Consider the following 16007-nt stretch of genomic DNA (forward strand, 5'->3'; position numbering starts at 1 on the left):
TTTCTAAATCCAAAGAATGTAGAGCTTTTTCAGCTGAAGAGCTCGGATTAGTAAAAAACGTAGGTAGTGTCACTGATTGGTTAATGTGAAAATCCGAGACTACCTTAGGAAGGAATCTGGGATGAGTCCGAAGCACCACTCTATTCGCATGGAAAACGAGATAGGGTTCTGTAGCACAAAAAGCCTGAATCTCGCTCACCCTGCGCGCAGAAGTGATCGCTACAAGAAAGGACACCTTCCACGACAAATGCTGAAGGGAAGCCTTGTGTATAGGTTCGAATGGAGGACCCATCAATTTAGACAAAACCACATTAAGCTCCCAAGGAGGTGAGGGAGCCCTCACGGGAGGATACACTTTTCTGAGACCTTCGAGAAAATCCTTCACAACTGGCATTTGAAAGAAAGAAACCTGGGTAGGAGACTTTCGATATGCTGTAATCGCTGCCAGATGGACCTTAATAGAAGAATACTGCAAACCTGCTTTGGCCAAAGAAAGTAAGTATGGTAACAGTACCTGTTCTTGACCTCGAATAGGGTCATGTCCTTCAGCAGCACACCACATGAAAAACCGCTTCCACTTGAAAGCATACGTCTTTCTGGTAGAAGCTCTCCTTGCCTCTCTTAAGATGTGCATACAGTCCTGTGAAAGACCTAAATGTCCGTACTGGACGAACTCAGGAACCATACTGCTAGCTTCAGGGACGGCAGATTGGGATGGAACACTCTGCCGTTCTCCCTCGTCAGCAGATCCGGACAGCAGGGAAGCCTCCTGTGCGGCACTTTGGATAGATGCAGGAGATCCGGGTACCACCATTGGCGAGGCCAATCCGGAGCCACTAGAATCATATCTGTCTTCGACTTGTACAGTTTCTTGATCACCAAGGGAATGAGTGGGATCGGTGGAAAAGCGTAGAGTAATGTCTCTGACCAGTCCATCCATAGAGCATTCCCCTTGGACCCTCGTTGCGGGTACCTGGACGCGAAGACGCCGCATTTTGCGTTGTCGGCGTCCGCGAAAAGATCGATTTCTGGCGATCCCCAGGCCTGGAAGACATCTCTTATCACTTCGTCTTTTAAGACCCAGTCGTGTGCTTCTGCAAAGTGCCTGCTTAGGTCGTCTGCTTGGACGTTGAGAACGCCGGGCAGATGGACAGCTGAAATTGTCATACCCCGAGCCAGAAGCCACTTCCAGATTGCTTACGCTTCCAGCGACAGAGGTCTGGATCTCGTTCCGCCCTGCTTGTTCAGATAGTACATCGTTGTTGTATTGTCCGTCTGAACAAGCAGAGAGGGTGACTTGAGAGCTGGAAAGAAAGCTTTGAGAGCCAGATGTACCGCTCTGAGTTCCAACATGTTTATGTGATACAGTCTTTCTTTCTCTGACCACACTCCTTGAACTTGGAGGGACCCCAGATGGGCTCCCCATCCTTGCAGGGACGCATCTGTCACCAGCGATCGTCTGGGCATGTCCTCTTGAAAAGGCACTCCCACCATCAGATGACTCCGCTGCATCCACCATCGAATGGAGATCTGCACTGACAGAGGTAGTGACAGTTTGTCTTCCCAACGGTCTGAAAACTGGGACCACTGATCCTCCAATGACTGCTGCAGAGGTCTCATGTGCAGCCTGGCGTTCGGAACAAGGAAGATGCAAGACGCCATGGATCCTAGCAGAGATGTGATCTGTCTGGCCGTTGGTCGAGGATTCTTTAGTAAGACTTGACACTTGAGGAGCATAGAGGATAGTCTCTCCTCCGAAGGATACGCTTTTGCGTCCTTTGAATCTAGAAGTGCGCCCAGATAATGTATCCTCTGTGTGGGATTGAGGATAGACTTTTTGAAGTTCACGTGCAGGCCTAGCCTCCGCAGCTGATTTATGCAGAACGTGAGATGTTGCTGAAGCAGAATCGGAGACGCACTCTTTAGCAGCCAATCGTCTAGATAGGGATAGACGAAAATGTGTCTCTTCCTTAGGAAAGCCGCTACGACTGCCATGCACTTTGAGAAGGTGCGAGGAGCTGACTTTAGTCCGAAGGGCAAGACTGTGTACTGGTAATGACTGGTTTGTATGCAAAACCTTAGAAATTTCCGATGCTTTGGGGCGATGGGAATGTGGAAATAAGCATCTTGAAGATCTATGGAGCACATCCAGTCCTTTTGATGCAGAAGTGGAATTATTTGATGTAACGCCAGCATTCTGAACTTTTCTCGCCGAATGAACTGATTGAGGCGCCTGAGATCTAGTATGGGCCTGAACTCCTTGTTTGGACCTTTCTTTGGAACTAGAAAGTATCGGGAGTAAACGCCTTGGCGACGCTGTGTCTTCGGAACCTCCTCGATAGCTTTCTTCAATATTAACGTAGACACCTCCTGTTTTAACAGATGAAGGTGATGGAACACAGACTTTTGAGGAGGAATGGCGAGTGGAGGAGATTTGAATCTGATTGCATATCCATTTTGCACAATATTCAGCACCCATTTGTCGTTTGTGATGTTTTTCCACTCGTCCAGGTAAAAACGAACACTTCCCCCCCACCGGAGTGGGTAACGGACTCAGGGGAAGCAAGCACTCACTGTTTTTGTTGTTGCTGCTTGTTTCCAGGTGCAGACTGTCTGGAAATACCACCTCTTCCTCTACCAGGACGACGCTGGGTGAATTGGGATCTTCCCTGATTCTGTTGTGACGACCATTGAGGGGTTTGAACCCTCTGCTTGTTCTGTCTGCGATCATAAGGACGGTATTTCTTCCTAAAGTTGTCCTTTCTCTTTTCGAGACCAACAGCTTTTACAGTATCGAGCTCCGTCTTCATTCTTGACATCTCATCGTCAGCATGAGACCCAAAGAGCGATTTTCCATTGAACGGTAAATTCAGAATCCGGTGTTGCGCTTCAGGCTTAAGACCCGTAAGCCTCAGCCAAGCTGATCGTCTTGCACAGATTCCATGGGCATAGCCATGCGTCGACAAGTCGGAAGCATCTGCCGCTGCGCTAATCACTTGGTTAGCCACTAGCCCACCTTCATGAAGGATTTCCAGAAAATCCTGCTTGTCTTCTTTCGGAAGTTTTTCTGTAAAGCGAGACAAGGAATCCCATAAAGAACGGTCATAGCGACCCAGTAAAGCAGAGGAGCTGGCAACCTTCATATAGGAAGCAGAAGTAGCACACATTCTCTTTCCTAATGAGTCCATAGCTTTGCTGTCCTTATCAGGAGGCACAGATGATGAAGCCGCTCCCGTTTGATTCTTACGAGCCGCTGAGACGATGACTGAATCAGGCTGTGGCTCAGACCTCGGAAATAAAGGATCAGTGTCCGGTGCTTTATATTTCTTAGCGATCCGCGAAGGAACCGCTCCTAAGGATGCCGGTGTTAAGAATTTGTGTTCCGCCGGTTCCAACAGACCTGGAACCAGGGGGAGTAAAGGCCTCGATGATAATTTTTGATGTAAGGTCTCGAAAATTACCGTTGTCTTGGCAGTAGAGACGGGCATCTCAATATGAAGTTTAGCTGCACCACGACAGAGAACCTCATTAAACGTAATCACGTCATCAATTGGTGAAATCCTACTCGGAGGAGTTGATGACAATGTTGGAGAATAGTTCCTCTTTGAATTAGTAGACCTTGTGGAAGACCTAGTATCACGTCTTCTCGAAGAGTGATGATGAGAGGACTTAGGAGATGGTGAGGCTCGCCTCCCCTCCGATGGAGACTTTCTCGGCGGAGTACGCTCACGTCGTATCAGCGGTGACCTTGATCTAGCAGACACCGGAGATCTGGAACGAGACCTTGGAAGGTTAATTTTCCTTATCTTCCAGTCTCTGAGCTCCCCCAGCCATCGAGGCGAGATATTAGCTCCTGTAGGTGAAGGCGCTCTTGAAGGCTCTGGAGAGATTTGCACAATCCGCAACTCAGGTGAGGAAGAGGACCTCCCAGAGGACTCAGAAACCTTAGACCGGTCTTTGGACACCGTTCTAGGCCTTTTTGCAGCAGGAGACGTCGACGACATCCTCTTCGACGTCGATTTTTCCCTCGGCGGCGATCTCCTCGGCGTCGATTTCTCCCTCGGCGTCGATCTCCTCGGCGTCGATCTCCTCGGCGTCGATCTTTTCGACAACGAGTGCCTCTTCGGCGTCGACGTCAGGCGTATCGACGGCGATGCTTTTCTCGGCGTCGTGTGCCTCGACGTCGCATGACTGGGGCTCTTCGACGTCGAAACCTCAACTGCCCGGTTCGACGTCGACGTCATGGCACCTCTCGACGGCGACCTTGACTGATGCTTCAAGCCTCTCGGCGGCGACCGTCGACGTCGATGAGACGACGTCGAGTCCCGTTCCCTTGCAGTCGTAGGCGAGCCAGACCGGGACCGCCTACGCTCATGTCGTTTCTCACCTTGTTTCGACGGCGAATTCTTCTTCAACGGCGAGGGATGCTTCGACGTCGACGTATGCCGCGACGGTGATTTCTACGATTTTGAGCACACAGGTACCTTGGAAGAAGATCTGTCCCTCGAAGTTGAAGGGGACCGATGTTTTCTCTTCTCCCCTTTATCCTTGTGCTGAGAAGAAGGCTTCCTAGAGTGAACATCTTCTCTTCCACTCACGGTTTCTCCTCTGTCATGCAGGGACTGAAGCCTGCTCTTCTCTCTCTCTCTCAAAGTCCTACTTGAAAGTTTGCTGCAGTGGTAGCAAAGTTCTGGCTTGTGAGAAGAAGGTAGACAAGCTACACAGACCGAATGAAGGTCTGTCTTGGCCATTTTTTTACCACAGGCCGGACACTTAGCAAATAAGGCCGGCATTGTGACTGAAAAAATAGCCCAAAAACAGTAAAAAAGTATTGGATTAGTCAGATAATGACTAAAGACGTCGAGTAAAGACGAAAAAATTTGAGAAATACCAGAAGAAAGTGAAAAAATATCACCAACTGGCGAGCTCAATGCTGCAGGATCCTCACAGAAGGAGCCGGAAAAAAGAACTGACCTAACTGTCACCTGTGGTGCATGATGGGAGCCTGGAGGCTCTCAGAGGTCTTAAAGGCACGGCGCCAGATTTTTCTGTTGTTACAATGCAGCCTATCTAGGCTAAAGCTGCCTCTATGATCCTGCCTGTTTTTACCTTTGAAAATAAAGGTTGTGTGTTTCAAAGAAAACCTAGGCAGTGTTTTCTTCTTTACATTATCATATAATGTGTTTTATATGTCTTTATTTAGCAAATGTAAAGAGTTTACAGGCTATTGTGGCAGTGTTTCTCTGAGCCTAGTATAGTTATATTGGGCTGCATATGTATATGTATATGCATATTATCTATATATATATGGTTATTTTATGCGTATTTATATGTATTTTTATATATATATATATATATATATATATATGTGTAGATATATGCATATTATTGGCTATTGCTCCGGGGTCCCGCACGTGGGCGGGACTATTCAGTGCTTATGACTATTGATGAGTATCCCCTGGAAGAGAACTGTTATTTACAGCATTTAGCGATGCGTTAAACTGTGCTGTGAAGCACTATGAAAACAAGCATTGGGAAAGCCAATAGGTCTTGCAGTTGAGACCTATGGGCTTTGCCAATCACTTTTGGCAGTGCTGTATAGCATTGGGATCCTGTAAAGCATTGTCAAAATAAAGAACAAGAAGGCGGGTGCGGAAGTCATGCGCACAGTCTCGGGGGGTTTGAGAGGTTTCCACGGCGTCTAGGAATGGATAGGGGGGATGACGTCAGGGGCTGTCCACAGACAGATGTAACCACGGAAAGGGCTTCTTGGAGGAAATGTCAGAGGGGCCTTTACACGATAAAATGCCACGCGTGTTGTGTGCGTGTGGGTGCGTGCCCACTCACCCTTGGGCTCGTCATGAAGCACTGGATGTTTTCAAAAGACGTGCATGGTATAAGCACGCACCAAGTGTGGTATTATTTTTAATACATTATAGCATTTCTAGGATCAGGATAACGAACCATTATATAAAAAAAAGCAATGGCCGAGCGGCCGTGAAAGTGACACGGCCGCGTGGCACAAAAATAAATAAATTAAGTTGACGAGGAGGGAGGGAGTAGGGGAGGGGATTAACACGCCCGCTGTAAGGCTTAATGATCCATTACAGAAAACCAGATGGCAGCTCTGCACGTCATGCGCGCTTGTGCGCGTAACTGCAAGCTGGTGGCCGGCAAAAGCCTGTGGGTAGCACTTTTAAAACCCAGCTACTAAATTTCTCGCCAGAGCACCGCAAGCGCTGGCTCTAGCGAGAACTAAAAACAACGAAATAATAAGGTAATACTATTACAAAATGTGTCACATTATGCCACATAAATTGCCATTTGTTGCTGCATAATTTACTCAACCCTGGCACATAATTTGGCCCTCTTCTGCCGCATAACTCCAGTGATGCGGACTATAGCCAGGTGGGTGAGCTGGATTATGGAGGAGACCGATATTGATACGTATATTTTTTGGGGACACTCGACCAGAGGAGCAATTGTCTCAAAATCTTTTACTCTAGGTGCAAGACCAAAGGACCTAATTTATTCCACAGACTGGTCTTCTGAGGCCATGTTTAAGAGATTTTATGTTAAACCAGTCTTGGATACGGCATCTTTAGTGGTTGATAAGCTTTGAATGAGCATAATCCTTGCCTCTGTCCTAACATTGAAAGTAAAATTTCCTAGCTTCTGTGACAGAAAGTTTCAATTCTATCAAGGACACGGAAGCGAAGATTATTTCACTCCTCACGATAAAACACTTTTATACACATCCTGGTTAAAGGTGTATGGTATGACCGGATGGGCTCTTGGCAGATACCCTGTGTGAGGTGTACGTACTGATTGTTTGGTGTTCATGTACAAGCGTTTGTTACATGCATAAATCATGGGAAACGAGGTATGAGAATAGACTATGTTGTAATGGTATGTTATGTACATAAGGTTAGTTGGGACACATGAATTAAAATGCTGTTTCCATTTTGCAGAGAATAACACCTGTAAACAAGAATGAGCTGTCTCTGGGCAATGGCTAGTGTCGCACAAAGAAAGAGGAACATAAAGAGGAAGGATGGTTTATGAAGGCTATTGTGGACTGTGATTGGTTTCAGTTTTTCTATTTTCTTTTCCCTCTGATTAATGGTAAAGATAGTTCTAAATGTGGGTTTGAAAGCTGCATTCGTGAATAAATTGAATAAAGTGAAGCTTAATCATCACCTCAGGGTTCTTAATAGAATTTAAACTTTCTGTCAAGGAAAAAGGAAATGTTACACTCGTGTTTATAGAGTAGGGATACCTTCACCTCAGAAGAGTGAATGAAAATATAGTAGCTAGACAAACCAACAGGTTTAATTGAAAGTTCAACTTTATCAAAAGGCTCATGGGGCCTCTTCTCATGTAACACATTGTTCCTGGAGTTCCTCTCCCCTTCCCACAATATCTTTACGATCATTTATTTGATTGTATCCCACTTCTCACACTCAAAAAGGAGTAGGAGAAGCATTCACAAAACAGTAGCAAAAAAACACTGTAACCGAAATATAATGCTTACTTGCAATTCACACTAACATAATGACATTGGGACTTTTCTATAGTTTGGTGGACTATACACTCTGTAAAAAATGTGGCAGATGTTCCATCTGGCTTATTACAAGTGCATTACGTCTTATGACACTCGTAATCTGGAAGACGGAATATCAGTCATTTTATGACAGAGTATGCTGTCCGCCAAATTTTAAATAAGGCCCCAAGTTTGACCTTACCTTCTCAAGATCTTGGAGTCTATGCTTCAGCCCCTCAATCTCAAGACTCAATTGGTGGTTCTTGGCCTGTGCATCCCCCAGCTCCTGTTTCTGAATAAGGCCATAATTCTGAGCCTCATCACGAGACTGGATGGTCTGACGCAGTTTCTCCTCCAAGTGAGATACCTTTTGCTTCTGCAAACCAAGAGAAGGGAATTAAGGGAGAGAGCCTAAGTAAGGTGTGCCACAAACTACATTCTGGAAACCTGCAAGCCAAGTTACTTTCATCCGCCACTCAGGTGAAAAGTTTCACATTCTACTCACAATTTGCAAGTTAATATTCGGGGCTGTGATAGGAAAAATCAGATACAATGGTGACATAAACATGTTACATTGGCAATTAACTATGGCCAAAAAATTTGAACATTTAGAACTTAGTAAGCATTCCCATATATCTGATATGTTAAAGTAAGTAACTAGTAAGGACCCAAACTCGGACACCCTATATACATCGTACTTGTACCAAAGAGATCAAGGTTTGGCGTCCCCCATGGTCTCATTTTAGTGACCAACAGAACCCACCCTCCCTCCAATTGATTCTATACAGATTTACAGAGGATGCACAAAGAGACTATACATAATGAACTGTAGGTTTGTTTTCGCTTTACTTGTTTTACACCTGGAAAGTTAGGGGTTTTAAACGATTTAGCCTTCTTTTCTGTGCATTTGCTTCGTTAACAGAAAACAGTACAAATATCAATAGAAAATAACAGAAGTCAACAGGAATTAGTGAACGTATGTGTTTGGTGGGTTTTCTATGTTACGCTTCCCTGTCCCTTCCAATCTGTCAGAAGATCAGGGAGTAAAGCTGGATCATATAAACTTGTTAATGTGCAACACTGCTGGCCATTTGTTCAGACCACCGACAAACAGAACACCAAATGGTTTTGCTTCTTATTATAAATACCAATTGAACACTTGCAATATCACTCAAAATTATTTCTAATCAAACCAAATTGATTGAGCAGCTAAAAATGAAAATTAAAATTTGGGGCCAAAATAAGCTATTGTCTGGAATGACACACCTCTTGTCAAATAAAATGACAACACTAGTTTAATATGTTCCAGAAACAGTATGGTCAAAAAGTATGTCAACTTTTAACACGCTGGGCCTGTTCTACAAAGATTTTTCTATGATCATGTGTCTCACTTTCCTAAATTTCCAGGCACGAGGCAGAGTTACTCACTGGAAAACAGTTCACTGATTGAGGCTGTAATATGTAATCTAAAATTAAAATTTCTAAGTAAGAAACCAAGTTACCTACCTGTAATACCAACTCTCATATCATGGGTATCACCATTCACTTTAAAAACATGGAATATATCTGCTCACAAGCGGAATGAAATTTTAAATAATGAAAATCAAACTGCCTATGAAAAGGCAACTTGTATTTTCATTTGTTATCTATCCGTAAACAGTTATACAATACATATGTTTAAAAAAGTTTGAAAATTAAATATGTATTTAAAGTACATCGTGTTTGTTGTCCAAACTATTTAAAAGAGAAAAAATAAAGGAAACTGCTTTCAAAGGCATTTTGTCTCACATAAAGGAATATCTGAACTAACATTTTAAGAGGGCCAACAATGACCCCCTTATTCCCAGCACATACAACAGTAATAACTTCTCAGTTAACTTTGACGGTTTACTGAATGGCACAGGATGCAACATCCTTAGTCTCAGTTCCATTCCTATGACCACATCGAGAAGGAGGGATGGTCACGTATGAATCTAACAATGTGTATGAAGAACAGATATTAAAAAAAGGAAAAAGTAGGATAAAAAGGTCAACTGCACTTTAGGTAACTGAATACTTATTTTAATATTAATTTGCATATTATCTTAATAAGGAATGAGTCCTACTGTATTTGGAGCAATTATGTTTAAAATAAATTGAAAAACATTGTTTTATACAAATAATAGGAGAGGGAAATGAGTTTTCGAAGATTAATGCATTGTGGTGTAGTGTTCTTTAAAGAGGTGCGTCTTCAACTCTTGCCTCAACTGGAGCAGCAATTGTACAGTCATTATGAATACAGGGATGTTGTTATGGAACCCGGATACATAGCTAGAAAAGGCCTGCTGTCTTGTTTTTTTGTTTTTTAGACTTCCTAGTCTGGTGTCCTGGCTGTGCCCAGTAGTACCAGAGATGGTGAGCTTGTCTGCAAGATAACTCGCATTGCTCATCTTTCTGTGAAGCCAGACCTCAGAACATGAACCTGTAATCACCCAATCTATATTTTCGATCAGAAATCTCATTATATAAAATACTGTATAGAATTAGTAAGATTAGAGATTGTATGATATGCCTCTCTAAAAGAACCAGGCGTTTAGAACATCAATTACTTCTTGCCATAGTAGTGTTTGACTGAGTCCAATAGGAGACCATGGAACAACCAGTCACCTCTGTACAAACAAAAAGGCTAAAGATGAAAGCAGTACAGGCATTAAATGCCATTGGTTATTGAGGTCCCTCCTGTCCAGACTCAACAGTCCAGTTCTCAAAAAGCGTTTTATCTAACCTGTGACTCATTAATATTGTTTTGCTTGGATGTGTCTTAGGAGTTATTGAATGTCTGATGTCACTAGACTAGACCACTCTGTAGTTCTTATATGGGGCTCACAAGATTTGCTTAAGCCTAAAAAGAAGAATATTGTAAGATTTTCAAGCCACAGCTTCACATTAACATTCTACTCCTTTAGCGCAGGAAGCCTAATAAAAGGCCTATGTTGTATAGACCAGCTGGCTTCCTGGAAATGTTAATACTTCTGAGTCTCATAATTGTGGCATCATGCTTGCTTGGTGTGCAAAACGTTAGCTGGGCTAGCCTCCTACAAGCGGTCTCTCTCGTCAAAGGAACTACTGGAGCCTTGTGTCTGAGTGTGCTTCACCGTCAAAGGGATAACCTCTTGTGAGCAACCTTCTGGCTCTGAGACTTTCAGTTCTGGTACTGCCTGGTGGCAATGTTTCTCTTATCAAGTGATTGCAGAGCCTAGGTTTCTCAGTACAGCACATAACTACATCTCTGGTATGTGTTCAAAGCGTTGTGCCATACCCCGAAGTTGGGTAAACTAGACAACTCTGAAGAGTAATAGACAGCCTGGTATTGGTCATTAAGTGTGATCATCTGGTGACCTAATTCTCTGGATCTTCCTCTACCCCCCTGCTCTGTTTGGAGGCATAAACCTCTGACAGCAGTTTTCTTGCAGAAGAGGACCTTTCTTGGCAAATCCACCCCAAGCAAGATCACTCAGTTTTACTCCTTGCTCATGGAATACAGCTTTTGCCTTTGGCACCAGCCTCTGGCATTCAATCAAAAGGTAAACTGACAAAAGGTCATTAAATCTTTTGGGTTTCCAGGTATTCAGTGACACGAAGAGGTGTGGCGCCTCAGCTAGGGCGACTGACTCCGGAATCTGGGGATCACGGTTCGATCCCCAGCACCGGCGGCAGGTTAGCCCAGCACCATGTGACTCTGGGCAATAGCTTGCTTAATCTTCCCGACGGCCCCCAGCGCCTAGAGACCCTTACGGGTGATTGTGCGCTTTACAAATGTGGATTATTATTATTATTATACTTGGCCATGGACCCTTCACCAAAGTCTGTCTACTTGGAAAGGTCTGGGTCTGCTCATGAAAACAATTGAGTGGCCGTTCATTCTGTGGAATACGTGGTTCAGGTAAGTTGCAATGCTATCCTGGATCGCTGGCCCTTTTACACCAAGAAGTGAATTTTAAAAGCTATCAGCATACATTTAGAGGTTCACCCTGTACTGGTCCAACTGCTGAGCCAGGGGGTGCCTATAAATGTGTAATAGAGAGAGATGCGTTTTAATGTAGAATCGGATAGTCCAGTTGAGAGCCTATGGACAAGTACAATGTCGTCAAAGGTATCGTAGATGCAGACTGGTCAAGGAGAAAGAGTGGCAAATTTTAGTTTCAAACAAAATTTTGCCCAACAAAGCAACACAGTAGTCAAGGAAACTAACTTTCACCTCTCTCCAAAATCCTCCCAATGATCCACACTGATAATTGAATTGAGTTAACAAGAGCCTTGTACATAGTTCAAATGAATTACTGCAACTTAGGGCCTCGTTTAAAGTTTGGCAGATAGGTTACTGTGCCACAAATGTGTTGGATTAAACCCCTGCTCCATTTAGAGAGATGCAGACCGTAATGTTTTCGCAGTGGTGCCCCTGCTGGTCCTGCAGATCGTTCAGTCTATGTAAAGTGGATGGTCTGATGTACCCTATTTCTGTTGGTAGTCCCATACAGAAAAAAAGAAAAACGTACTCCGCACCGTGGGAGAAAACCTCCAGGGTATCAGGGTCATTAGTATTTTGGTTTACAAAAACAAACTTCCACTTTAGCATTTTCTTTTTTGTTGAAACAAAATAAAATGTTGCGCCACTCAGAAGACTTTTAGTGCCTTCAAAGCAGTGGCCATGCTGTGGTTCCTTCAAAGGTACAGTGATCTCCAGCAGACCTCCAGAGATCTCTAAATATAGTGAGCAGTAGTATGCCAGAGTGCTGGAGTAAATGACCTCGCTCCTTAGCAGCTGCAGGCCACCTGTCAATTTCTAAATGAGGCCCTTATTCTCTATTGGCATCCCTACAAACCTCATTACCAGACTGCGAAGAGCACATAATCAGGCAGGCTGTATGTGTTTGCATTTGCTTAAAAAGGACCACAACAAGCCAGCTCAGTGCTCCACTGGCTCACTATCATTTTCAAAACTCTAGGGGCCAGATGTAGGTAGCCAAATACCGGTCGGTAACGGCCGATTTCGGCCGTTACCGACCGGTATTTGGCTTTTGAGATGTAGGTGGGTCGTTATTTACAGAATCGGTATATTTACCGATTCGGTAAATTTACCACTTCGGTAAATTTACCACTTGGGTATTTTACCGAATCGGTAATATACCGATTCTGTAAATCCATATGTAGCTGACACTCCTAAGAGTGCCACAGGCCCTTAAGATTCGGTATTTTACCACACAATCCTATTGTGTGGTAAAATACCGAATCCAGGTGTGCATGCACACCTGTGCAATGTGACACACAGACATGCCCTTAGGTCATGTATGTGTGCCACATGTCACACAAGTCTGTACTTAGGGTGCTAGAGGGTGTCAAAGTGACACCCCCTGCACCCTTGCAGGATTCGGTATTTACCGAATCTGTAAATACCGAATCTGTATTTCCCATTGATTCCTATGGGCTTCAAGGCCCATAGGAATCAATGTGAAATACCGATTCGGTATTTACAGAATCGGTAAATACCGAATCTTACCGAATCGGTAATTGGAAAATAAGTTTTACCTACATATGCCTCCTTCCTATTTACCTACTCTTAAATATCGAATCGGTATGATTCGGTATTTAAGAGTCGGTAAATAGGAATTACCTACATCTGGCCCTAGATATCCTGCACAAAAACATACTTAGGCAACACCCCTAGCTCCTTTCAAAACTGTCATGCTATTGAGAACCACTCGAAAATTTGTGTTGTTTCAAAAATGTAAATGTATGGCTTTGTATGTTTGAGTTACCTGCCGGTAATGCTCTGATTACTTATTGGTTATCTTCATTACTCTTCCTCATCCCGGTACCAAGAGGCTCATTTCCCAATTCATCGTGTAACAGTGTCAGTACAATATCCCCCGCTGTCTTCCCCCTCCCCTCCTTCCATGTCACCAGCTAAAGGCAGATGAGTAATTACTGCTGTAATTGGGTATGGTGTTTCCAGTTCGTGACGTAATTTCCCCATTTGTGAGGAGATCTACTGGGCTAACTCAAATACTGTAGTATTACTGCATCTTCAAACTACAGATAGGCATGTCAGTGGTGATTTCGGAAGTGGGAATACCAATAGGATAAATTCGAGGAACTTGTGGAGGCGAAACGAGGTGTACCCCACCATTATGATTGACAAATAAGATTGCCAGAACCATTGCACCAATCCTAGACTTTCCTTTAGCAAAATATTGACATTCTTTCAGTTGTATTCCTATTTCAGGTGCCTACGAACTAACTGTACTCTTCACAGAGGTACACATGCTCAGCGGTAAATAAGGGGCCATTCCTACTCCGAAAGGGAGGGATCGAATTCCAGTTTCCCTGTGTGGAGGACTTCCCTGCAGAAGGACTGCCCCCAAGGAACCGGTAAATGTCAGATAGTAGGGGCTTGTATTTTCTTTTGGTTATGTCCCATTTTTCAAAGGGGGTGGGGGGACTACTAGTGCGGGGTTTAATTGAAGGCTATAGAACTCTGTCTCTTATGTGCCAATACGTCAGCCTTGCCTTTTCCGGGACACCAAAGTTTACCCTAATTTGTTCAAAAGATTGTACCCCTCTGTGTTATGCAAATCCACAATTATTTTACAGTTTGCTATCTGCCATTTAATGTAAGCAGCCCCAGATGCCGTAGCCGTGAAATCCGGGTTCCCTATAATGGGGTCAATGGTGATAGAAAGAAGTGAGTCCCCTCATACTAGCCACTCTATCCCAGGCATATATCTTGAATCTAGTAACAAGTCCCTCACGGTATGTAATGTTTTCTGTCATGACACCTTCCATATGTAGATTCCTGTGATCTGCTAGTCTGTAAAGCACCAGTGTTTCTCAGATTTGCTTCTGCTCCATTTCACGGTTTATCTAAAATGAGCCGCAAGATAATAGTTATTGAGATTAGGGATTCCAAGGGCTTCATTTACTAGAGCAGGTAGGCAAGTTTCCTCAACAGGGAGGCAACTTGCCCTCCCACATTAAGCTCTTCATCAGTTTCTGCATCTTATCTAGGTTTTTCGAAGGAGGAGGTTGCAGTGGAAGAGTCTCAAACACATACAGAATATTAGGCAGATGAGTCATATTGATCGTTGTGATTCTACTCAACCAGGGCAGACATGACATTTGCAATGATTGCAGGTCCTTTAGAGTCTGGGTGAGCTGTTCATGTTCAGGCTGTTGTTTTGTTCAAGGAGGAGCACATTTTATTCCCCAGGAACTGAATGTTGCTTCGCCCAGGACTATAGAAAATGCAGTGTGTGTGTCCAGTGTCTTTTGGGGTAGATTAATTCAATAGTTGGGTTTCTGTAGATCAGCCTGGAAATCTGACCCCTACCTCCCCAAAGAGGATGAGCTCTGCAAATAAAACTGGTACCACCGCACTGGTCCAGTCAGCATAACCAAGATATCATCAGCGTATAACATCAGCTTGTGTTTATGTCAGGCAACAGTGATCCCTGCAATCTCCAGATTTGCTCTGATTTTTTCAGCTAAAGATTCCATGTAAAGTAAAAATAAAAAGGGGTGCAAGGTGCAGCCATGTCGTGTAACCCAGTGCCCCACAAAGGACAGAACACAACTGATCATAACCTTGGGCAAGGGATGTGGACAGCTGCTCAGGAACCAGTTTCTGAATTTGGGGCCTAGGTCTGCGTTGCACAGAATGGTTCATAAAAACTCTGTTGAATGCCTTCTCAGCGTCTATAAATAACGAGCGGGCCAGTTTCCTGGTGTGTCAAATAGTTTATGGAATGTGTAAGATTTGTTTTGGATTATCGCTATACCCTCTCTAAGGAATAAATCCAAACTGATCCGAGTCTATCAGACCCTCCATGAACACCATGCCAAAATACCTGTGAAGATCTTGGCTTCAACATTGAGGAGGGAAAGGGCCGATATTAAGTGCAAAATGATAGGTCCTTTCTGACCTGCTGCATCACCCTTATGACAGCTTCCCATAGGATGCTGAATGACACCCCTGTGATTGTAAGGGCATATCAAAATTAAAGCTAGCATGGAACAGAATGTTTTGTAAAATGCAGCTGTGAAGCCATTAGAGCCAGGGGTTAAGAGGGCTGGAGCTTAGAGATCCCACATATCACTTCCACAAGGGTGATCTCTTTTTCATAAGACTCTGCTTAGGTCAGAGTCAGCAAGGATTATATAAGAGCGGCCAGGTAGGATGCTACAGCCATCTCCATGGTATCCCCTGCCGTTTATAAGGCTCTAGAATAGCCTGAAAGGCAGTATGATATCTGATCTGAATGAAGGATCTTGACTTGGGTGTGACCATCTCCAACACCCTCCCACAGTGCATCTTAGCCCTTAATTTGCATGCCAATAGTTTATCTGCTTTAGTTCTCATCTTTTAATACTGGTGGCTAGTCCGAAGCAGAACATACTCTGCTCTGTGCTTACCTAGGGCTTTAAGTTG

The 16007-nt window shown here is 44.0% G+C and overlaps 1 protein-coding gene across 5 annotated transcripts in view; it reads right to left on the reverse strand.

Moving 5' to 3' along the window:
- Positions 1–16007, reverse strand: part of LRRC45 (leucine rich repeat containing 45) — a 446362-nt gene that overhangs the window by 99157 nt on the left and 331198 nt on the right. For all 5 annotated transcript variants that reach the window (XM_078653779.1, XM_078653776.1, XM_078653775.1 and 2 more), the window contains one exon: positions 7746–7919. In XM_078653779.1, the coding sequence (XP_078509905.1) occupies positions 7746–7919 (174 nt within the window). The remainder of the gene's footprint in view (positions 1–7745; positions 7920–16007) is intronic.

This window comes from Lissotriton helveticus, chromosome 7 (assembly GCF_964261635.1).
Source record: "Lissotriton helveticus chromosome 7, aLisHel1.1, whole genome shotgun sequence".
In the NCBI taxonomy this organism is placed as follows: Eukaryota; Metazoa; Chordata; class Amphibia; order Caudata; family Salamandridae; genus Lissotriton; species Lissotriton helveticus.